This window comes from Esox lucius, chromosome 25 (assembly GCF_011004845.1).
Source record: "Esox lucius isolate fEsoLuc1 chromosome 25, fEsoLuc1.pri, whole genome shotgun sequence".
NCBI lineage: Eukaryota > Metazoa > Chordata > Actinopteri > Esociformes > Esocidae > Esox > Esox lucius.
Genome location: NC_047593.1, coordinates 11333257 through 11356614, shown reverse-complemented (window position 1 = coordinate 11356614; position 23358 = coordinate 11333257). Strand labels below are relative to the sequence as shown.

The following is a 23358-nucleotide window of genomic DNA, read 5'->3' as shown; positions in this document are numbered from 1 at the left end:
ACAGAATGGCATAATCATAAAACAAAACATGGCAGCAAAGACAAAAATGACCTGATCCCTGTTCTCAATACTGTGTATTGCCCCCTTTTGCATCAATGACAGCGTGTAGTCTTTTGTAATAGTTGTCTATGAGGCCCTCAATTCTTGCAGGTGGTATAGCTGCCCATTTGTCTTATCAAAATGCCTCCAGGTCATGCCAAGTCTTTGGTCGTCTTGCATGAACCGCATGTTTGAGATCTCCCTAGAGTGACTCAATGATATTAAGGTCAGGAGACTGTGATGGCCACTCCAGAACCTTCACCTTTTTCACACTTGGCCTTGTGCTTATGGAAAGTCCAAGAGCATCCCATGCGCAGCTTTCGTGCAGAAGACTGCAAATTGTCTGCTAGTATTTTCTAATAACATGCTGCATTCATCTTGCCATCAATATTCACTAGATTCACATTGGGGGTGCTTCACATTGGGGATGGTATTCTGTTCACTATAAGCCTTGTTGACCCCTCTCCAAACATAGCGCTTATGGTTGTGACCATAAAGCTCTATTTTGGTCTCGTCACTTCAAATTACAGTGTGCCAGAAGCTGTGAGGTGTGTTAAGGTGTTGTCTGGCACATTGCTTTTTTGTGGCATTGGCGCAGTAAAGGCTTCTTTCTGGAAACTCGACCATGCAGCAAATGTTTGTTCAAGTATCGTTGTATTGTGCTCCTTGAAACAACAACGCCATCATTTTCCAGAGCAGCCTATATTTCTCCTGAGGTTACCTGTGGGTTTTTCTTTGAATCCCAAACAATTCTACTGGCAGTTTTGGCTGAAATCTTTCTTGTTCTACCTGACCTTAGCTTGGTATCAACAGATCCCCGAATTGTCCACCTCTTAGTAAGTGACTGAACAGTACCAACTGGCATTTGCAAGGCTTTGGAAATCTTTTTATATCCTTTTCCATCTTTATAAAGTTCCATTACCTTGTAATGCAGGTCTATTGGCAGTTATTTTATGCTCCCCTTGGCTCAGTATCTAGCCTGTTCAGTGCATCCATGTGGGACCTAACAAACTCATTGACTATTTATACATAGACACTAATTGGAATTTAAAAAAACAGTTGTTTTGCATGATCAGTCATATTTTCAAAATCAATGCCAAAATGTCACAATTTCTGCCAGGGTATGCAAACTTACGACCACAACTGTAAACCACATTGTATTCAAACCCCAGACCAATTCTCTACTGAATTAGGAATGGGACATTGACATTTTGTTGCATATTTTATTTTAAAACACTGAAACTCAAACTCGATTATTGTAATGTGACATATTATTGTAATGTGACAAAATGGTTTCATTTTGGGACATATTCATAAGACGATTTCATAACTTAAAAATTTTGCGTAAGTATTCAACCCCCACACATTAATAATTGATAGAACCATTGTTCCATTGTATTTTGGTGTGGGTACGTTCCAGCTTGGTACATGGTTTAGGAGGGACTTGGCACCATTCTTGACAGGTTGGTTGACTGGTTGTTCAGGTTGGTTGGATGACGATTGTGGACTGTGGACACTTGGGCCATCTTAGTCACTTAGCTGTTTAGGGTTGGTAACACAAGAACAAATTATGGATAAATAGATAATATTATATATATATATATATAATTATAATTATTTATTATTTTTAAATTACTACAAATACACTCACCTAAAGGATTATTAGTAACACCATACTAATACTGTGTTTGACCCCCTTTCGCCTTTAGAACTGCCTTAATTCTACGTGGCATTGATTCAACAAGGTGCTGAAAGCATTCTTTAGAAATGTTGGCCCATATTGTTGGTCCATCATCTTGCAGTTGATGGAGATTTGTGGGATGCACATCCAGGGCACGAAGCTCCCGTTCCACCATATCCCAAAGATGCTCTATTGGGTATTGGGGGCCATTTCAGTACAGTGAACTCATTGTCATGTTCAAGAAACCAATTTGAAATGATTCGAGCTTTGTTACATGGTGCATTATCCTGCTGGAAGTAGCCATCAGAGGATGGGTACATGGTGGTCATAAAGGGATGGACATGGTCAGAAACAATGCTCAGGTAGGCCGTGGCATTTAAACGATGCCCAATTGGCACTAAGGGGCCTAAAGTGTGCCAAGAAAACATCCCCCACACCATTACACCACCACCAGCAGCCTGCACAGTGGTAACAAGGCATGATGGATCCATGTTCTCATTCTGTTTATGCCAAATTTTGACTCTACCATCTGAATGTCTTAACAGAAATCGAGACTCATCAGTCCAGGCAACATTCTTCCAGTCTTCAACTGTCCAATTTTGGTGAGCTCGTGCAAATTGTAGCCTCTTTTTCCCATTTGTAGTGGAGATGAGTGGTACCTGGTGGGGTCTTCTGCTGTTGTAGCCCATCCGCCTCAAGGTTGTGCGTGTTGTGGCTTCACAAATGCTTTGCTGCATACCTCAGTTGTAACGGCTGGTTATTTCAGTCAAAGTTGCTCTTCTATCAGCTTGAATCAGTCGGCCCATTCTCCTCTGACCTCTAGCATCAACAAGGCATTTTCGCCCACAGGACTGCCGCATACTGGATGTTTTTCCCTTTTCCCACCATTCTTTGTAAACCCTAGAAATGGTTGTGCATGAAAATCCCAGTAACTGAGCAGATTGTGAAATACTCAGAAATTGCTTAAATCACCTTTCTTTCCCATTCTGACATTCAGTTTGGAGTTCAGGAGATTGTCTTGACCAGGACCACACCCCTAAATGCATTGAAGCAACTGCCATGTGATTGGTTGATTAAATAATTGCATTAATGAGAAATTGAACAGGTGTTCCTAATAATCCTTTAGGTGAGTGTATGTACGTGCCACAGCAGTCTTTTTTTTGGATACCAGTTCTAGTCAAACAACTAGTGCATAAAAACCTACAGTATGCCATCAACCAGGCAAAAGCAAATAAATGCTTTAAGTTTTTCATCTGCCCATAATATTTCTCTAGCAACAAACCTGGACACAATGCACAGACAATAATACGAACTTGCCTGACCCCAACAATTTCATTAATGCCAATAAATTCAGCTAATGTAAAGATGTCCTGAAAAACAATATTTGATCTCCTTTTTGCGTTGGTATTTTTCACTCATTTGCATATAACTCTTGATGGCTAAGCAACTCTGTGAGAGTTTTGGGGGCAGGTAATGAGTTACATCAACTAATTCATTCAGTTCAATCCCTTTTTGGGTGAATTAGAAAGTAGCAGTTGTCCAGGCAGAGTGTGAACGTGTGGGTACAACAAGTTAGTCTACTGAGGGATATTTATAATTGACAAAGCTCTATTTGTTTCCTGTCTATAATGCTGTTATTTGAATCCCTGCGCCTAGCCACATTGTTGGCGTTAGAAGTTAACCACTGGGCCCAGGGTCAGATATTTTCAATCCACATATATTATTTTCAACCTGTCTGCTCCAAATCACGTCAGAGCGTCTTCTCTCATCTTTCGAAGGTTAATTTGAAACCCTGCCCATGTGCCTTTACACCCAACTTGCCCTTCTTGCCCGCGCTTTGTGGGAATTTGCCACCTTGTAGTGCATTCCCCTTATCTGCCATATGAATTTGTTCCAGCACCCAGGGTAGGCTTATGACAGCCAGAACAACTAAACACTCATACAGTGGCTAACTGGTACTTAGTACTCTGTTTGGTTAATACCTTGGTTTTCCCTAAATCCAGGATGCAGGATTGTGCATTATGTTCTTAGTATCTCTAGATTCCAGGAAAAGGTAATTTCCTATATTATATAATGTACATTTCTAGAAAATAAAATTATATTTGGGATGTTATATGATTTTGAGCAATTTAGAATTAGTTGACTAATTTAACCCCAGGTATCCTCAAGAACCGCTTGACACTATCAAGGAACTATTGCCAGCCAATGTTTTATATTTGCACCTTCGGTTTAGTTAAGGGGTTTTCTAGGTTCAGTTGAGCTATCAGAGGCATCGGAATACCTCAGGAGCCTATTCATATCCCCAAATGTAGATGGTTAGCATTTTATTACTATATTAATTTAGCAATTTTTGTATTATATTAAAGAATATGTAATATGCATCAATATTTAAGGACAATGTAAACTTACAGTGTGAAACATAACAAGATGAGAGGAAATGACGTACACTAATGTGTGGCCAAAGAAAATGCAACATGCCCAATCTGATAGGCTGCTGCCTCTACAAGATATTATTAAAAAGGTTTAACATGTCACTTAAATCAGAAAAGTGGTTCCTAAAGGAAACCGGTTGACCTGGAAAGGTTCCACGGCAGGGCAATTTTTAGATCCCCCAAAAGATTCTGCCATGCACTATTCCTCCAAGAGCGTGTAATCTAAGTACGCTGGGTTGATGATTTAAGACAGTGTTGGGTTCATTCCACAAGATGAGCAGTGATACAGAATACAGTCAGGCTGTTATATGTTGTCCTAGTAGCAAGAAGCATGTGTTATTTACTTGTGACTGGGGCAAAAGTGAAGTTTTTTTCCATTGATAGGTTAGAGAACTGAACTGTTAGCAAGTCTTTAGTTATTGTATGAATTGTGAACAAATTATTAGAAAATAGCAGTCATTGAATATCAGGTTTGCTTTGTGATTACCCTTCATGAATCATGTTCCTGTATTGAAAATTAAATTTCACATAATTTTCTTTTACTTTAGATGGTGGAAGTAAATTAACATACATTCCACCATCACAGACCCCGAGTAGTCTTTAACTTATCACATGCTCATGCAAATTCCTAACAACAGCGTCCATTTTGTCATCTAGTCATAAGGTATTTATAGAACACATGCAAGTTGTCATACGTGAATATTCATTAATTAGCTAGCGCTGTCAACATTCAGGCCACTTGTTTATCCATTCAGACGGGTGTTTGAATAATCTGTCTAATAAATAATGATTGTCGTGAGGCTGAAGGTTAAAACAGGCACTGGCTGTCAGAGGGCTCCCGGGTCAATTTACAACTGACAAATGTATCTTTCACATCGTTGGTCGCTGTTCCGAAACCCAGGTGACACTAAAGAACTCTGTGAAACATGTTGGGTGATGAGTGGTAGGACTCCCAGAGGCGGATGAAAGACAACCCCCGAGCATGTGGAGACACCTCATGGGAGTCAGACAGGAAGGGTGTTAATATGTTGCGTTATACAGCAAAAATTATAATCTGCATCTGACACAACATGTCTCCAATTCCAGTATCAGCAACTGGGGAGCAAAGACGTGCTCGGCAAAACTTTGCCCACCACAGCACACACACTAGGTGATGGAAATAGCAACTCTTTCTGACAAGAAATATGATTGAAAGGGATTTTGACCCCACCACGACAAAAGTCCTTGACAGAGATCTCTGCATACATTCAGTACATAATGATCATACTTCATTACTATATTGATTACTGGGCCAGCGTAGATGTATCATGTGTTTCTGATTCTAAACGTTTCAGGTATGAAATGCATTACTTAGCTCAGATGTGTGTGTGACCTGTGGTTTAAATCAACCTGCGCTCTCTCGTTCCCTCGATCTATCTTTATCCAAGGATTCCATCACAGAAATAAATACATTACCAGTTCAAAAGTTTGGGGTCACTTGGAAATGTCCTTGTTTTCCATGAAACATACATGAAATGAGTTTGAGCAAAATTAATAGGAAATACAGTCATTGGTAAGGCTAGAAATCTATGTTTTTAATTTAAATAATAATTGTGCCCTTCAAACTTGGTTTTTCATCAAGTAATACTCCATTTGCAGCAATCACAGCCTTGCAGAGCTTTGGCATTCTAGTCAATTGGTTGCTTTCTGAAGCACCACCTACAAGTTGAATTGGCTTGATGGGCACTTCTTACGTCCCATACTGTCAAACTGCTCCCACAACAGCTCAATCGGGTTGAGATCCGATGACTGTGCAGGCCACTCTCTTATAAACAGAATACCAGCTAACTACTTCTTCCCAAAATTATTATGGCATAGTTTGGAGCTGTGCTTTGGGTTATTGTCCTGGTGTAGGAGGAAATTCACTCAAATCAAGCGCGATCCACAGGGTATGGCATGACATTGCAAAATCAAGTGATAGCCTTCCTTCTTCAAGATCCCTTTTACCCTGCACATATCTCTCACTTAACCATGAACAAAGCACACCCAGACCATCACATTGTCTCTACCATCATTGAGAGATAGCGTCAAGCACTCCTTCAGCATATTTTCATTTGGTCTGCATCTAACAAATTATCTTCTTTGTGATCCAAACACCTCAAACTTAGATTTGTCTGTCAATATTACTCTTTTCCAATCTTCCTGTGTGTCTGTGCTCTTTTGGCCATCCTAATCATTTATTTTTACTGGCCAGTCTGAGATATGGCTTTTTCTTAGCAACTCTGCCTAGAAGGCCAGCATCCCAGAGTCGCCTCTTCACTGTTGACATTGAGACTGGTGTTTTGCAGGTACTATTTAGCGGGTTCATTCTAGTGCTGGAATGCGAAAATTGAGATACTGGGGTGTTGAAGTTCATGTAGTCCCCCTGGAGACAGCTGAGTTAGAGATTTGCATTTTTGAATTGCTTCTATGTATGAATTGTGCTATATAAATAAACGTATTTGCTAATGAAGCTGCCAGTTGAGGACCTGTGAGGCTTCTGTTTCTCAAAACCTAGCCTAGTTTCACCAAACCTAGCTCAGTTGTGCACTCTATTCTGGTGTGAACCTGTTTGGGCTGTTCTGTGAAGGGAGTAGTACACAGCATTATACAAGATTTTCAGTTTCTTGGCAATTTCTCGCATGAAATAGCCTTAATTTCTCAGAAAAAGACTGAAGAGTTTCAGAAGAAAGTTCTTTGTTTCTGACCATATTTAATCTGTAATCAAACCCACAATTGCTGATGCTCAGATTCCTGATTAGTGTGAACAAGGACAGTTTTATTAGTTCTTTAAGCACAACGATTTTCAGCTTTGCTTACATAATTGCAAAAGGGTTTTCTAATGAGCAATTATAGTTTTTAAAACTTAGAACTTGGATTAGCATACACAATGGTCTGATGGTTGCTGATAACGATCTGATGGTTGCCTCTACGCCTATGTAGAATTTTAATTAAAAATCCAGCTACAATAATCATTACATTTAAAAAACGAAATTCTGAGGCCTTTTATCTCGATTGGTAAACTTCTGCATGACCGCAATGATTTGAGTTTCTTCCTCTTGGTAAAGCCATGGCTTATACTAGCTCATCGCCCTCTACTGTCCCAGAGTAATATTGACAGTTGTCTTATCAGAGAGATTTTGGTAGCCTACATTTTTCCAATATCGTAAAAAAAATGCTTTTCATGTAAAGTTGTTCTTTAGATAGTCACATTTACGGTATTCCACATTTTTGTAAGGTACCTTTATGAGAAAATAAATTGATATCTGCATACACTTTTGTGTTGATAGTGCCTTGCAGATTAGCCCTATAGTCTTTGACCAAAAAAAACAACCTCAATTGAATTTTCTATTGAGCCTGATTTTTTGACTCCTATGTTTTTAATGCAAACGTAAAGACAGACTGGCGAGAAAGTTCAAAGGCATTGAACTATGTTGTTCAAAAAAATATTGGAAACATTTGCCTAAAACATGAACGGCTGATGTCTTGTCATTTACGCTTGTATTTACGATAGTGGTACGTACACATTTTACGTATGGCCTCTTAAACCTCTTAAAATCATATAAATACAGCTGTCTTAGCAGACATAAATAAAGAGTTTTGACTTAAATTAAGGTGACAGCCGTTAATCATTTAATTAAAATGTTGCTAAGTTCGAATCCCTTAGCCAACAAAATATATCTGTATTGTCCGTAAGAGCAACAGTTAACTGTATTTTCTTTGATTTACTCCTGTAAATTGCTCTGGTTAGAGCATACTGGTTAGAGCATCCGTTAAATCATTAACATGTCAAATGTGACCCACATTTGGGTTGCAGGAGTTTTTTATTGCCGGTGACTGAATAAAACATTAATAAAATAAGGAAATCATGTTACGTTTTAATTAAAAACAATACTCCACTCCAAATGTAAACACTAATAGTAGAGCGTGTGTAGCTAAGAAAATAATCATACATTTCTAAGTCATCTGAAGTCATTTTCTCCAATCACAACATTTTAAATATGGTGAAATATATTATGCTCAGTAATCTGTGCTTCGACATAACATTATATAGGACCAGTCTCGATATGTCAAGACAAGGACAGTAAAATGTGAGATACAGGGAAAATTAACAAACGATTTTTCTCGGATACCAGCCGCCCAGGACAGTTTAGGGCCAAAATGGACAAGGGGGGTTTAGTGTAGTATTCATGTAGTTGTATTTATTTCCACATTACCTTTTTCGATTTGGGACAAACAGTGCATTTCACACACCGACCGGTAAAAGGCAGCAGCACAGCGTTTTAGTGTTGCGGAAATTCACGAGAAGCGAGGTTGTGCTTATGTTTGCGGTGTAACGTGTCGCGCTTGCACTAGCGGGCATTCCCCTTTATCACTGGGAAGAGTCGTTTTCTACGGGTGCTACAAAGACAAAGAAACACACGGACTTTTGGACAGGTATGTTATGACCGATTGCATACAAAATCATACTCAGCAAAGTCAAAGATAGCAATCATAGATATTGTAGTCATTCTATGAGAAATGCTACAATACCCCTTTGCTGGCATCGCGGTATTTCTAGGCCTGCGAAGCCTGTGACTACTTAGCAACGTAGGCCTGAAATATATTTCTTTTCAATGAAATGTATTTAATCAATGCATGTTTATACGCCCATACAAGGTTTAAAACGATAAGGGTTCACAAACAAATGCACTGATGTGTAATTGTACTGTAGGCGATTAAAAAAATTATATTTGCAACAGTTTCCTGTTATTACGGTTAGCTACTCAGGCTAGGTAGCCTAGTCTTTGCTAGACACCAACGTATAATTTGCTAACGTTAAATGGCAATTCCCCACTTCCAACTTGTCGACAGGTCTTCAGGACGTTCGTAATCTAACGAGCTATTGTACTGTGGCGACATCCGATGCAATCTATTTAGGTGACGTTGGAGATAAACGACATGATATTAGCAATCTAACTAACAGCAGCTCCACCTCTCTGTTGCTTTGTCGTGATTTTAGCTGCTGACACGAACCCTGTTTTAGTTAGCTAATATTATTAATGTATGCATGGAACCTTATAGATATATCTACAGTTCTATGCATGGAACCAATGCTCTTTTTTGCTGATGCATGATGCCCACCCAGTAGCTGCTAGTTAACGTACACTGCTAATCCTTGGTGTAGTTGAATTTGATCGGTTACTGTATTACATAGCCAACATTTCTTTCTTTCTGTAGCTAGAAAGTGTTTTTTGATCATTCAGAGCTGTTCGGATTTAGGGACTTTATTGAATACATATGTACACCATGAAATAATTAAATATTAAATAATTTAACATTTAAACGATAAATTAATGAATTATAAACGTGTAATATTTAATGTTGTATTTCTACATTTAACGATTTCTTTAACAATTTCATATTTCACTATTTTACTTATTTCATGGTGGCAGTCACTGAAATCTGTCATTGAATCCATAATTGAATCTGTCACTTTCAACCATCAAAATTGGAAGGGCGGGCTCTGTCTTGGAAATAAGTACTGAAATCTGCTAGTTATCTGCAAAACAGCCCATTTGTTGATACAATACATTGTGAAATATAATATCACAATATGCAACCACATAGCCCCCCAAACGAAGGTATCTCTCAATGGTTTCATAATTAAAACTGCCCACTGTTAAGTTGCACATTTCCCGTGAATAAATGAAAACGCATGATACAGTGAAAAAGCCGACACGCACAGTTTAGTGGGAAAGGGCCCATCGGGGTCTGTGATGTTTTAAATACACCTTAGCATTAGTCTCATGTGTATTGTGCATACGGTCTGGGTGACATTGTAGGATGTTCTTAACCTGAGAAGGTCAGTTTGCATTCAAACAGTACAGTGTTTAGGTTATTTGTTTTGCATTGTTGATCTGAGGAGTGGCAGGCTGCCTAGCGGTTGGGAGCGCTGGGCTGGAAACCGAGAGGTTGCCTGGGTCTGGGTTAGCAGTTTTCATGTATGAAGACCTCCAGCTGAAGGTACATTCCACAGCATTTACGCGTTTAAAGGTTCACACGTCTACTTCCGACATTCAACTCCATGGAGCTGTACAGTATGGCTAGGTTGATCTGTAGCCTAAGTCTGATGGTGATAGAACTCTAAATTACCTGATAGGTTGTCATTGAAGCCGAATGATGAAATGAGACTTGTCCTGGTTGACTTGTATCTATGAACTAGGCGATCTGCCGGTAGATTTTTTTTTTAATACAGCTACTTTGGTATTTATAGAGTTATTATTATTATTATTAGTAGTATTTTAGGAGTTTCTTCCCTCATCTCAGTTCTGGTCAACATAATATAACATTTTTGGAAATTTGTAAAATATATTTCTGTATTATAGCCTATTCATAATACAGAAACAACATTTTAAAAAAAAAAGCAGTAGAAATATTACGTGAAATTTGATTACTTCCCTACTCTTACGGTATTACATTGGGGCTACCCATAATGCACATTGGGGCTACCCATAATGCATGACAACATTCACATTCTATTCTTTGTATTTCCCAAAATATTAACTAGTTTTTTATATTGACCCAGAATCTACAAGTATAAAAAAAAATATGTTTCCCATATTGTATAGATATCCCTTTTTTTCGTAAATGTTATCATTTTCTTCAGTAGCCACACATAAGATCTAAAAATACCATGAACTTTAGTAGATGGGTAGTGTTATTTAGTAGTGCTGGGTAAAGTGATGGCCTGCTTTCTTTGACATAATTTTATTCACAGAAAGTACATTGTTTTATCACATGTAGCTTAAGCATGAACCTCAGCTCCTTCTTGACACCCACCCAGAACATATTAATTAGTGGCCAGGTCCAAAAAGTGTCCTAACTATGACCATTTTGGTATTTTTCACTTAAAATAAGGCCTACTTAACTCTTTTTACATTTTGAGTTATAGGCCAGTAACTACTTATTACACAAATTAATTATTATATATTTACAAAAACAAGCAAACATGGTAAGTCTTTTATTTTTTTTCTCAAACCAAATTGACGGTAAGTCTGGTGCTGTTGATTAGTTACATAACATTGCTTTGCTTTTCCACTCTGCAAAAGAGCATGACCGCAAGATGGTTGAGAGAAGATGAAGACGATGGAATTTTCCCAGCCACTCCATTTTAAAAGGAAACCAAAAAAAACAGTGAAACAGTGCAAACTTAGATGCATTTATCTCCCAGTACATTGGGACCCCTCTAAAAGTATCTAAAAGAAGATGCAGTATAATCCACAATTTTAATGTAAGGAAGCCCAGCATCTATAATCCTGTCTCTGCTTTCCACCTCTCAGCTTTGCGTTGCTCACAGACAGTCGATCCCCTCTACTGCCGTCTATCTGCTTCCGTGGAGGAGCAGCCGACATCTTCGCTACCAGCAGCCAGGGGGCGCCGTTCCTCTCAGGACCGGCCGCGGCACTCCACCTGGCCCAGATCGAAGCTCAGCTTATCTTGCGCCAGCTCACTGCCATCACTGTAGCCAGTAATCTCAGCAACCAGCAACTGGCCCTGCTCCACCTTCTCCAGACAGCAGCAGCCGCCAACAACAAAAGTAACGTGCAGCCGCTTGCCTCCATCATGTACCAGCAACAGGGGGCTCCCTTTAACAGGCCCAGGGCCATGCCGTTCCGACCGCAACAACCGGGCCACGTTATGGGTGCCAACATGCCCCAGATGAACAACTACCCGGTGGGTCGGTTTCCGCCGCCAACCCATCTGCCCGAGAAGCAGGAGTCGGCCATCTCGGTCTGCATTCAGGGTGGGAGGCATGAGGACATCCGCCTGACCAACCAGATGACCCAGATCTCCCGGCAGCATTGCGCGGACCCCCATCTGCCCGGGGGCGGTCAAAGTCACAGGTCGGAAACTGGTTATTCAAACAGCAGTAACCTCATCCCACTCTCCTCCGACAACCAGCCGTATCAGAGGCAAGATCTGGAGTGGTCCGAATACCAGACTCCCAATAATGTCTTTGCCCCCAATCAACAGCAGCAACGGCAGCAGCCCCAGCAGTTGTCGCACCCCCACGCTAACCCCAACCCCAGGCCGCCGGGTGGCGGCGCGCAAAACTGGAACGTGCCCGTTTCTGACCAGGGGCGTCCGCAAGGCGGCGACATGCAGAATATGTACGTTCCAGAAAGCGCGGGCAGTATCCTGGCTAGCTTCGGCTTGTCGAACGACGACCTGGAGTTTCTCAGCCATTACCCTGACGATCAGCTGACTCCAGACACGCTGCCCTTAATCCTACGGGACATAAAAATACAAAAAACAACCCGAACGACGGACCCCCCTCCCACATTCTCGGAAAATCTCCCTCCTTTTTCTGACCGACCGCCGCCACCTCGCCTCTCCCTGCCTCAGCTGCGTCCCGCGCTGCCGCGTTCGCCAGACATTCCGAGTTTTCTGAGCGTAGCGCAAATAGCGGGCAAAGTCATCGACTATGGCCACGCAAGCAGGGCGGCGGAGGAGGGCAGAGACTCTTTCAAACGCGAGCCGCTGCCCAAGGAGAGCCCGACAAAAGCGGAGTACAAGCAACGTAAAGCTGAATCCCCGGGGCGGCGCCGCTCCAGCGACGGCTCCCCTCACGTACAAAAATACAGAGAGAACAAAGACTACAAGAGGCGGACGCCAAGTCCCGGTGCTCCCAAGCACAAACGTGCACTCGTCAGAGAGCCGCCGCCAACGTCTCGGTCAGAACGCGACGTGCCCAGAATGAAGCCGTCGTCTGAGGCCAGAAGTGATTCTTTGAAATCAGCCAGACCCTCAGAATCCAAACACATCTCTGGCGCCCACAAGAGCCTTCCAACGCCTACCATGATAAGTGATTTCTCGGCGGACCCTCCAAAGGTGTACCCCCACACCTGCTCCCTGTGTGAGACGCAGTGTGAACGGGAAAAGGTGAGTACTGTACTTGTACTGCACACGTTGTTCGCTAGGCTGAGATCTGGGGTTTTTTTCTGTTACGTTTATAAAGACGCTGCACAGTTGGAAACCTCACACCATAATACATTCAAGAATACACCTCCACATTTGAATTAGTGTCAGTTTACTGAAATGAAATGTAACCACCTCATTAGAAATTATAAACCACTTTTAAATGACATTATACATTTCATTTTCATCACATACAATTCAACTCTCTGCTGGGTAACTCCCTATGGGGCGTGTGTGTGTGCGTGCGTGCGTGCGTGTGTGCGTGTGTACATTCCTGTTTAGTTGTATCTTACATGTCAGCACTTGACATGTTACTTGACATTTTTATTTTGTATATCCATTTTGTTTTCAGTATATCAACAAAATTATAGAAATGCTTAAACGAACACATCTAATTGAATAACATACATATTTTGTTTTTTGTTTAAAACAATATTTGGTCTGAAGAATAATGAATGCTTTGATGTGATGTAATGTAATGTAAAGCCACCCAATTCATAACATTTAGTTAATGATTGATTTTTGTAGACTTCAAATTGGCCTTTTACAAGTGTAACGATTCTTCAGTAGACTGGGCAACTTTAAAGTGTGACCAAAATGCCAAAATTTAAGAATGGGATTGAAGTGGATTAAACGGTTTTCTCGTTTCAAACATTTCCTCTGTAATTCCTCTTGTACTTGCTGTTACTGAATTGTTCATTTTAAAAAATATATATTTTTATGAACACAAACTGCAATATTATAATTTTTTTAACTGAGTAATTCTGGCTAAAGACGAAGAGGATTGCCGAAGGCGTGGATATACAGTAGCTACAAAAGCTGTGTCATGTTTTTTTGTCAAGAGGACTACCTACCGTGGTTCTCAAAAGTACTCACCCCCTTGGATCTTTCTGCATTTTGTCACAACATGAAATCAAAATTGATTTAGAATGTATTGCCCTTGTTTAATAATGTCAAAATGAAAAGTAAAATCTGGCACATTTTCTAAATTAATTACAAAAATTTTTATAAAACAATTTGTTGTTTAAGTATTCTCCTCCTTTGCTGTGAGACACTTCAATTTAGTTGTGGTACAACTATTTGTCTTTAGAAGTCTCAATTAGTTGAGTAGAATTCACCCATGTGCAATTGAGGTGTTTCACATGCTGGTTTTCTGTTCGACCTCATCAATAATTGCACCCACCTGCTGTCCCAGGCCTAAGTCGTTCCCTGAATGATACCTGAAAGGACAAAAAATGGAACTGGCATGGAGTTCCACTGTTGAGTTTGGGGGTCCTATGGCCTGAAGCGACCATTATAGAGGTTTTCGGCCTCAACGATAACAGCTGTTTGGTGCCAGCCTAACACCGCGCTACCATCTTTAGAACACCATCCCCACTTTGAAGCATGGTGGTGGCAGCGTCATGCTATGGGCATGCTTGGGAGACTGGTCAGGTTTGCCAGGAAGATCGAGACTACACGTAGAGAGGTCCTTGAAGAGAACCTCCTACCGGGGTGAAGATTCCTCTTTCAGCGCAACAATGACCTAAGCACAGAGCCAAGACAACACTGGAGTGGCTTCAGGACAAGTCTGAATGTTCTTGAGTTGTCCAGTCAAATCCTGGACCTCAACCAATTGACAATATTTGGAAAGAGTTGAAAATAGGTCCCCATCCAACTTCCCGGCGCTTGAGTGGTGTCCATTTGTACAAAGCTGGTAGGGACTTAGCAACATGGACTCATGACTAATTGCTGCCAAAGGTGCCTCTAAGAAATACTGACTAAAAGGGGTGAATACTTAAGCAGTCACTTATTTTATATTTGTCATTAATTTAGAAGGATTTGCATTAAATCCAGGTTAGTTTTATGTTCTAACAAAATAAAGTATGGGAAAGTCTGAGGGGGTTGAATGCTTGTGAGGAGCACTGTGTTAACCTTTATTTTCCTATCTGCCTTGTACCAACACATTACCAATGCTTTCCCCCCCATAAATACAAGGAAGTCGATTTAGCAATATATTTTGGTATTTTTATGATGCACAGCCAGAATGTAATTTTTTTTAATACTTTCAAATGTTTCTGGTTTCTTTTAATAATTGTTTTGTCATTTGATTTGATGCCTCTTACATGAACCAGATGTATCAATGCCAACCAGTTTGATTGTGGAATGCAATCAAGATATGGATGACTTAGATATCGACAACGTACATTTTTGAATGACACTGGAATATAAATGTCCACTACACTCTAAAGATGTTCATAGTTGTAATGCGGTTTTACCGATATGATATCCATTGCGGACAAGATATCTAAAATTTTTACCCCCCCCCCCCCCCCCCCCCCCCCCTCTATATTGTCTTTGTTTCCTCACAGGACTGGACCTACCATGTGAACACAGTGAACCACACTGCTAGCTGCAGAGATCTGCGCAACAGGTAAAAAATGTCTTTCTTTTTTTTTCGAACATTTCAAATTGTGCTGTCGGTTAATTGGTCAGTCGTTCTGTGGATTGATGTGCTTACATCCCTTGTCTTTTTCCCATCAAAGGTATCCAGGCTGGAAACCGGACTTGCCACGGTAAGAGAAATCCCAGTTTTTTTGTGTTTTTTTTTTACCTTTTGTTAGATGCTTTATGTAACAGTTTTGAAAAACCTGGTAACATTTCTGTTCATGATCAATTCATGTATTTTCAGCATATTTTTACAATTATTCTAATCGTTGTTTATAAGAAATGATATGCAAGTTAAACCACTCATTGTCCCATCTTACTGACCCATGTTAGCCCTACCTCATGTGTTAGTCTTATGAATGAATGTACATTACATATGTCTTCGTTCTTCTGCTCCTCATACTAGGAAGGGCTCGGAGGCCTGTTCCACCTGGCGTTCCCTAGACCGCTCCGCCTCCCGGTCAGTGTCCCGTTCCCTGTCCTGCTCCCCAACACCACCCCCAGACCGTCGCAAAAGGGCCTCCCCGCCTACCTCAGTGCGACGTCACCGAGAGTCTCACTCACCCCGGCACCCACTCCAACCTCCCCATGGACATGGACATCGCCCCTCTGGCCGATACAGTCCCCTCCAGTCACGTAGGGGCCCCACAGGTAAGGCACTGAGCCAGACTATGCCAAATCCTTGACAGCTAGACAAAGAATCTATGCAAATGGACACAGGCTTTAAGATTTCTTGGTTAGGCTTCAAGTGCTCAGCTCTAGCTTGATGTAGGTTTTGGTCCGTAGTTGAATTATGGTTTGAACTTCAGCCTGTTAACTAATTAAAAAAACTCCCTGCTTAACAATTAGCAACAAAACTTGCGCAATTAACCTGTCTTTCATAATTTCCCTCAATGTATTTTCTTGGTTTTTGTGCTTCTGGAATCTGGCTAATTTTAATTAAAATGTTTTAGCTGGGATGCAGTATACAGGGGAAAAGCATGTACTAGGAACACCTTGTCAAACCATTGAGAGGGTTAAGTAACAACTTCTGGATCAACTTAATTTACAGAGTCTAACAATGTCATTGTACTACATTTGTGAGATTTCGTCAGCCAATATACTGGGCAAAACATACGCCACAGGAATTGTCCCCCCTCTGCCAAAGACAGGCATTTTTATATATATTTTTTTAACTGTAAAACAGAATGTGTCTTTGGCCCTGTAAAGTTTGTGCCGTCTGCGGCATTATTGTAACCAAGGTAATATCAGGCATCAAGTCTTCACTCATACGTCCAGGTGTATCTACTAGCCGCGGCCTGAAGCGCTCAAGCGAGGACACGGCCAAGCGTCTTACTGGCTCCTCCTCTCAGTCTTCTGGAGGACGGTCGTCTACCGGCAAGTCTGGGAACCACCCCTCTCTAAAGGTAGCCAAACCTGGGGACAAGCCAGCAGTGGGGAAGGAGGCCGCCCCTGGACAAAGCTCTGAGGTAATCAAGATTTCTTTGTTAAATTGCTATGCACATTTTTTGACAATCGAGGAACCATACACATTTTCCGTCGTAGCTATCAAAACATGTGGACCATAGGAGTTAGATAGCTGTGTCAAGTAGAGATCGAACCGTTTTGTCTTTATCCTTCTGTTTCTAGAGCAGTACTTAACCTTTCTTCCTTGATGTATTACTTAATCCGGCAAATCACAACAGAAGACGTTAAAGCCAACTCCAAAACTGCAGAAAAAGCAGCCTCCAGGTTCCTGCCTGCTATATCTGACGGGCCTTCCTGCAGACGCCAAATACCAGGAAGTGGTGTCGCTGGTTCAGGCCTTCGGCAAGGTCGACAACGTCCTCATTGTAAAGAGCGAGGAACCGGCGGAGAATCAGGGCCCGCGGCAGTACGCTCATGTTAGTACACTAGGACATGGACATGTGGGTTAATCGCCCTTTACCAAGCGTGGTGCCATTAGATAATGTTGTAAAATGACATAATATTGTAGCATATTGTCAAAACAAAACATCCTGAACATGTAGTATCTCTTCAGGCCACCGTGTGCATGCATAACGAGCAAGAAGCGAAGGTTTTGGCCGCTTGCTGCACCCTCTCCATACGGGATCATCCCATCACTGTCTCCGACAAGGTTTGTTTTCCACGCTTGGCAAGTAGCCTGTCAGTCAAAGCGTCTGACCAGTAAGGAAAGGCTGCTCAATTGCATTCCTGGCCCAGCGGCGTAATAAGTCTCTCCTCGAACAAAAGTTAGCCCCAATGAATCCCTTGCTAATAGAGAGAAACAGGAGGGGGAGGGGTAAAGATTCATAACACGTGCATTTCATCTCTTTTACAGGAACCCGAGGATACAACTAACTCCTCAATACCTGTTATTATAAAGGGGTAAGTTGAATGCATGATTGCCGCTCATGAATGGGCCAGTCATGTGATTGATTGTGGCCTTCATGGTGTAATTTTTGTTTGTGTAACGCCCCTCGTATGTATTCTCTCCACATAATTGCTCTGTATAGACATGTGGAGGGTGCTTCCAAAACGACTAAGGACCCCAGTAATATCAACTCAACCATCGAAAGCCCAGGTAAAAATACATACAATTATTGTTCTTCAAGTAGGTGTCCAAAACGGCACGCTATTCCCTATGTAGTGATCAACCTATGACCACATGCCTAATTGTGGACTTAAAAGGGAAAAGGGGTTAGACTCGGTGTCTTGATTATTCAACTAATGTTGTTTGATAGACCTTACTGATGAGAGGTGGGGCATTTGACAGTATGTCTGTTTTACCACAGAAACCAGCGTTGTTCGGGAGAAGATTAAGGAGGTAATGTATTTTGGCAGTTATTGTTTCATTCTTTCGAATCATATGTGTATTTCTGAATTTCATATCAAATCCTGCGCCGTGTTCCAACGCCTTAGGGGCCAGGGGGAGGGATAGGATTGGCAGCAGGTTATCCAGTCAGTCACAAAGTAGCCTGGTGAAGCCAGAATGGAGGAGAGAATGTAGGGAGGGTGAACAGAGGCAGATTCAAAAGATTGATGAACGGTCAAAACTGATATTTCCCGAGAACTAGGCGACTTCTAATTCCATGGGTGCTTTGTTACTACAGACAGCTCAGATAGGATATATTATCTAGAAATTACCTGGTTTACCTGTGATGTAGAGGAGGCAACTCCAGTCGATGCATCGTGTGGAACTGACACTTTATCTCCCCTGTGGTTTGACCTTTTCAGAGAGGTGTGGTCAAGATTGCTGGTCTTCCAAAAGGCGATTGCTTGGACTTGGAGGGTGAGATCACTAAGCTAGCTGAGCCCTACGGAACCCCTGTCAAGATCCTCGTCATCACTGACCCTAAAGAGGTAGACTACCCAGAATGCATCACTACGCTATCACATTTCATGTGCATTCTATGGTTTTGTAGTGTAGCGCAGGGGTTTCTGTTAAATCTTGGATTAGGTGAATGAAACGAGAGTTCAGAAATACAACTGTATTGGGTTTCAGAACCGCTGGTTTACAGCACCAGTCTGGTAGGTTTAAATCCCCTTTAAGTGTATTCACTGTCAGTGTTCTGAAAGATACTTTGAGTAATAGCATCGGTTTTAACAACATTGTATGATTTTAATTTTGTTCAATTCATCTTATTTTCCTTCCTAGGCTGTTGTCACTATGCCCGACGTAGAGTCAGCCCAGGAGATGCTGAAGGCATACGATAAAACGCCTGCCCTCATTAATGACTCGGTTCTGAACATGATGCCGCTACCACCAAACCTTGAATTGGACTTAAACAGACCGGTAAGACCATATGGGTTGACTTAAGGCCCAGCTTGCTAAGTGATAGAGAGCAGTATTTAAATGACTGCCATTTGTCACTCTAAAGCACAGATACCACTGTCCATTAACCAGCTTTGTGAATAATATGACGCCAAAATAAGTTGGGCACTGACTCAAAACATGGAGTTTTGTTACGGTTGCACACAAACTGTACTTCCAAAAGAGTCTAAAGAAACACTTAGCTCCCAGAAAATATCTTGCCTGGGAATATTTTCAATTGGACATTTCCCTTCATCTGTCTGTGTTTTCTTCTAAAAAAAACATTGGTGTAGAAGGTCAGACGGGAGGGACCTGTCGCCTTTTCCGTCCAATGGGTTTTGAGAAGGAAACGCAGAGGAATGAAATGCAAGTGCTGTATAGGACCTCTGCGGTGCGGCTCCAGCAGCCACCCGTCTCTGCGACCTAGCAGTGTACGCGCACCCAGCTCCTTCTCCCGCTGATAGAATTAAACGGAGCGAAGACATAAAATCTGACGTTTATTGCTGCAGGTGGCACTTTTCCAGTCGTTGATGGGACCAAGGAACCCTGCGAGTGTGAGTCTTTTTCTGTACTTCCAGGGGCTGTTGTATTGATCGTGAGAATCCCACGATTTCTATTAATGCGCCAGTTGCAGCTGCAGATGTTGTCTGTAAAAACTCTGTCGCTGCAGTCTACCTTCTCTGACATGTCAATGCGTCGTTTCAACCTGCAGGAGGCCGAGGCGGCAGACGACTGGAAATGCCTTCTGGTGGTCAACAACGTGCCGCAGACGCCCTCCGGCCCCACAGAAGTCCGTGGGCTGGTTAAACGCTTCGGCACGGTTCAACAGGCTCTGGCCCTAAAGGACATGGTGAGGGGGCGGGATTGGGTGTACCCGGGGACGTTGTTGATTGGCTGTGTACCTGTTCCCTACAGTAAGACCGCACCCATCCATTCAGACGTCTTTTCTCACTCCCTCAGATCATCTTCGAGATGGAAACGGCAGACATGGCCCAGAAAGTCTTCAACCGATTCCAAACGTATCCCTGCATTATCCAGAACAACCCGCTCTCCTTCACCTGGAAACCAGATCCTGTTCCTGATCCAGAGGCTAATACGCTTAAAGGCGACATTTCTGCTGGTGTAGAGGCTGTAGGGACTACGCCTGCTGATGAGGCAGTGGGTGCTCCTGACCAGTCAGTGTTAAAGGTGGAGACCAGGACAGGGGAGGTTGGAGGAAAGAATCCTGGGGATGAAGAAGAGGAGGAGGAGGAGGAAGGAGGAGAGGTTAAAACAGAACTTCAAGAGGTGGCCACGGCGTTGGAAGGAACGGATGAGAAACCCAGTGACACAGCATTGAACCAGGTAGAGGTCACGGCACCCAACACTGAGGTCCTGCCCAGAGGTCAGAGTGGAGGTGAGGTCACAGACAAGGTCCTTAACATTTTAACGGCAGACTCCGACAAAGATAAACAAGCGGTCGCCTTGGGTTCTACCCGCGCAACTCCGTCTGCTACAACAGGGATCAAGTGCTCAGAAGTCCCCGTCTCCGGCCCGTCGCCAACAGTGATGGCAGCCGTCATAGAGGCCCTAAGACAGGAGAGCAGGAATAGATCTTCTGCGAGCTCAAAGAATACCACAGAGAAGACCCCAGCCGACAAACCTACAGATAAGCAGACCCCGGTTGTCCAGCCCCCCCCCGCCCTACCCAAGGTGACCCCGGAGATTCTGAAGGCTCTGTTAGAGGAATGCAGGGCGCGGTCGTCCAGCAGAGCCAATGCTGAGCATACCAAGAAGGACAAGGAACCAGTGCCCCCCGCAGGCCAAAAGGCAGACGCCGGAAGAGAACGAGTCGCCAAGCGGAAGACCCACGATGAGGAGAGGGAGAGCGAGAGGAAGCAGAGGGAGAAGAGGCGGAAGGTTCAGGAGGAGAAGGTGGAGAAAGAGAGGAGGGAGAGGGAGAAGAGGCAGTGCCAGAGGGAGGGGTCATCCGGATCGGCTAAATCCAGGTCTGAAGGGAGTCGGCCCAGTGGGAGAAGCCCCAGGTCTGAGTCCAGGAGAGGATATGGAGAGAACAGGACCTCCCCTGTGTTGCAGAGCAACAAACAACAGGTAGAAGTAAGTAGCGCTTTTGCGATTTATTTTGTTGTAAATGGAGTAACTCATATCACATGCAGTGTGATTAATAAATTACTGTAAGAAGTATCAACCTTCCAACTGGCATTTTAACTATTTCCTTCTCGTTAACGTGCAGGAGGGGGAGGAGGTTGGTGAGGAGACCACGCCCTTTGACCTGGAGGACTTTGTGACGCTGGACGAGGTGGAAGATGTAGCCGAGGTGATCACAAAAGATGCCACAGAGTCGAGAGAGCCGACCGGCCACGATGCAACCACCACATCTGCCCTGGAGACCGAGAGCCAGGCTGACCCTACTCCAGCAGAGGCTGCTGACCCTGGGAACCCAGTGGAACTAGGAGAGAAGGACCAGGAGAAGGAGTCGTCAGGGTCCCCAGCAACCACGGAGGAGCAGTCAGTGAAGACTGAAGAGGGAACCGGGGTGCTGGAAGCCGAGAATGTTCCAGAGCTTCGGGATGACCGTACAGAGGTCAGTCTTGCTCTAGTCACATTTCTAGATTCTCACACATGTAGGTAGGACTTGGTAATAATTGTGTAAAAGTCAATGAATCAATCAATCAATCAAATGTATTTATAAAGCCCTTTTTACATCAGCATTTGTCACAGTGCTTTTACAAAACACCCAGCCTGAAACCCCAAAGAGCAAGCCACAACAGTGTTGGTGCACCGTGTCTAGGAAATACTCCTTTATAAAGGGCTGAAACTTAGGAAGAAACCTAGAGAGGAACCATGCTCTGAGGGGTGGCCAGTCTTCTTTAGGCTGTGCCGGGTGAATATTTTAAGGGTACAAATTTTAGTAATTAATAACTAATGCAAGCATTGAAGGATGTTATACTACAGGGTTCTTTTTTCATACGTCTTTCAGCTTGTAGCTACTGTGCCAAAGACAACCTGTGATGAGGTCACCGAGGCTTCAGATGTGAAAGGTCCCATTGATGCGACGCCTGCAGACATACCTGCTGTCAGTGGAAAAGAGGAGGAAGAAGAAAAGGACAGCCCAGGTAATTCCTCCCTTATTGAGTTCATTTGAAGACCTGCCAACCTGTACACGTTTAACATTTAACCTTGTTTTCTTCATGAAAAGGTCAGCTGCTTGTTCACTCGAACAACGATCAGTGTGTGTTTGTGTAGCCTATTTTCCATTCATTAAGCAAATCATGACAAACATCAAGAATTCATCCAACGTTAGATTTGGAGGAGTAATAACTAGCAAATACAGGCTACATCCATTGTGAAATGTTACCATTTAGACATTTTCTTTCTCATGTTTCTGGCTACAACATGTTGACTTTCAAAGACATTTCTTGATTTTGTTTTGGTCACCAAGAAAAAAAATTATGGAAACCATTTCAGTTGGATTTCAGTCAGGTAGAAACTCAGCAGCAGTGTCTAGCAACCCGGCCTTCTTTCATCCTGTCTTCTTTAATCTCCTAGTAGAGATGAAGGGAAAAAGTAAGTCTCAGGAGGAGAGCGAAGAGACCGTGAAGAAGAAGATTAAGTTGGAGCCCCTGTTTCATGAAGACTACACTATTCCTCCTTTCACCCCTGACTGTCCTGTTGGTAAGACTCTCACAAATGCATGCCTCTGGATTTTAATGGTTGTCTGAAGTAATGTTGATTTAATACTGGTAAAATAATTGGGCCTCCCTGCTGGCACAGAGGTCTTAAGTTTTTTTTCTTGCCCCAAGCTGATGACCACAATTTAGGTTTGATCGTAGACTGTTGCTAGCTGCCAGCGGGTTGAGGTAATGAAGATCTTCAGGTGATTGAGCCTTTCCCCAGACTTACACATGTTGACCCACATTACTTCCCGTTTGAAGAGCAGTGAGGGAGGAAAAAAAGGACACAAAACTTGGCGCAGATGCCTAGGAGGGAGGCTTACCACAATCTTT

The 23358-nt window shown here is 42.6% G+C and overlaps 1 protein-coding gene across 5 annotated transcripts in view; it reads left to right on the top strand.

The window, feature by feature from the left end:
- Positions 1 to 23358, top strand: part of LOC105007037 (zinc finger protein 638) — a 28884-nt gene that overhangs the window by 4284 nt on the left and 1242 nt on the right. The window contains exons 2-20 of one of the 5 annotated variants that reach the window (XM_010865797.5): positions 11493 to 13095; positions 15483 to 15544; positions 15657 to 15686; positions 15965 to 16209; positions 16837 to 17027; positions 17244 to 17441; positions 17579 to 17674; positions 17879 to 17925; positions 18054 to 18121; positions 18333 to 18364; positions 18775 to 18900; positions 19196 to 19333; positions 19861 to 19905; positions 20064 to 20201; positions 20312 to 20747; positions 20853 to 21448; positions 21585 to 21935; positions 22332 to 22467; positions 22901 to 23026. In XM_010865797.5, the coding sequence (XP_010864099.2) occupies positions 11493 to 13095; positions 15483 to 15544; positions 15657 to 15686; positions 15965 to 16209; positions 16837 to 17027; positions 17244 to 17441; positions 17579 to 17674; positions 17879 to 17925; positions 18054 to 18121; positions 18333 to 18364; positions 18775 to 18900; positions 19196 to 19333; positions 19861 to 19905; positions 20064 to 20201; positions 20312 to 20747; positions 20853 to 21448; positions 21585 to 21935; positions 22332 to 22467; positions 22901 to 23026 (4664 nt within the window). Of the gene's footprint in view, positions 1 to 11492; positions 13096 to 15482; positions 15545 to 15656; positions 15687 to 15964; positions 16210 to 16836; positions 17028 to 17243; positions 17442 to 17578; positions 17675 to 17878; positions 17926 to 18053; positions 18122 to 18332; positions 18365 to 18774; positions 18901 to 19195; positions 19334 to 19860; positions 19906 to 20063; positions 20202 to 20311; positions 21449 to 21584; positions 21936 to 22331; positions 22468 to 22900; positions 23027 to 23154; positions 23229 to 23358 lie in introns of all 5 variants that reach the window. The other 4 variants (XM_020043882.3, XM_010865795.4, XM_010865796.4 and 1 more) reach the window with 4 other exon arrangements.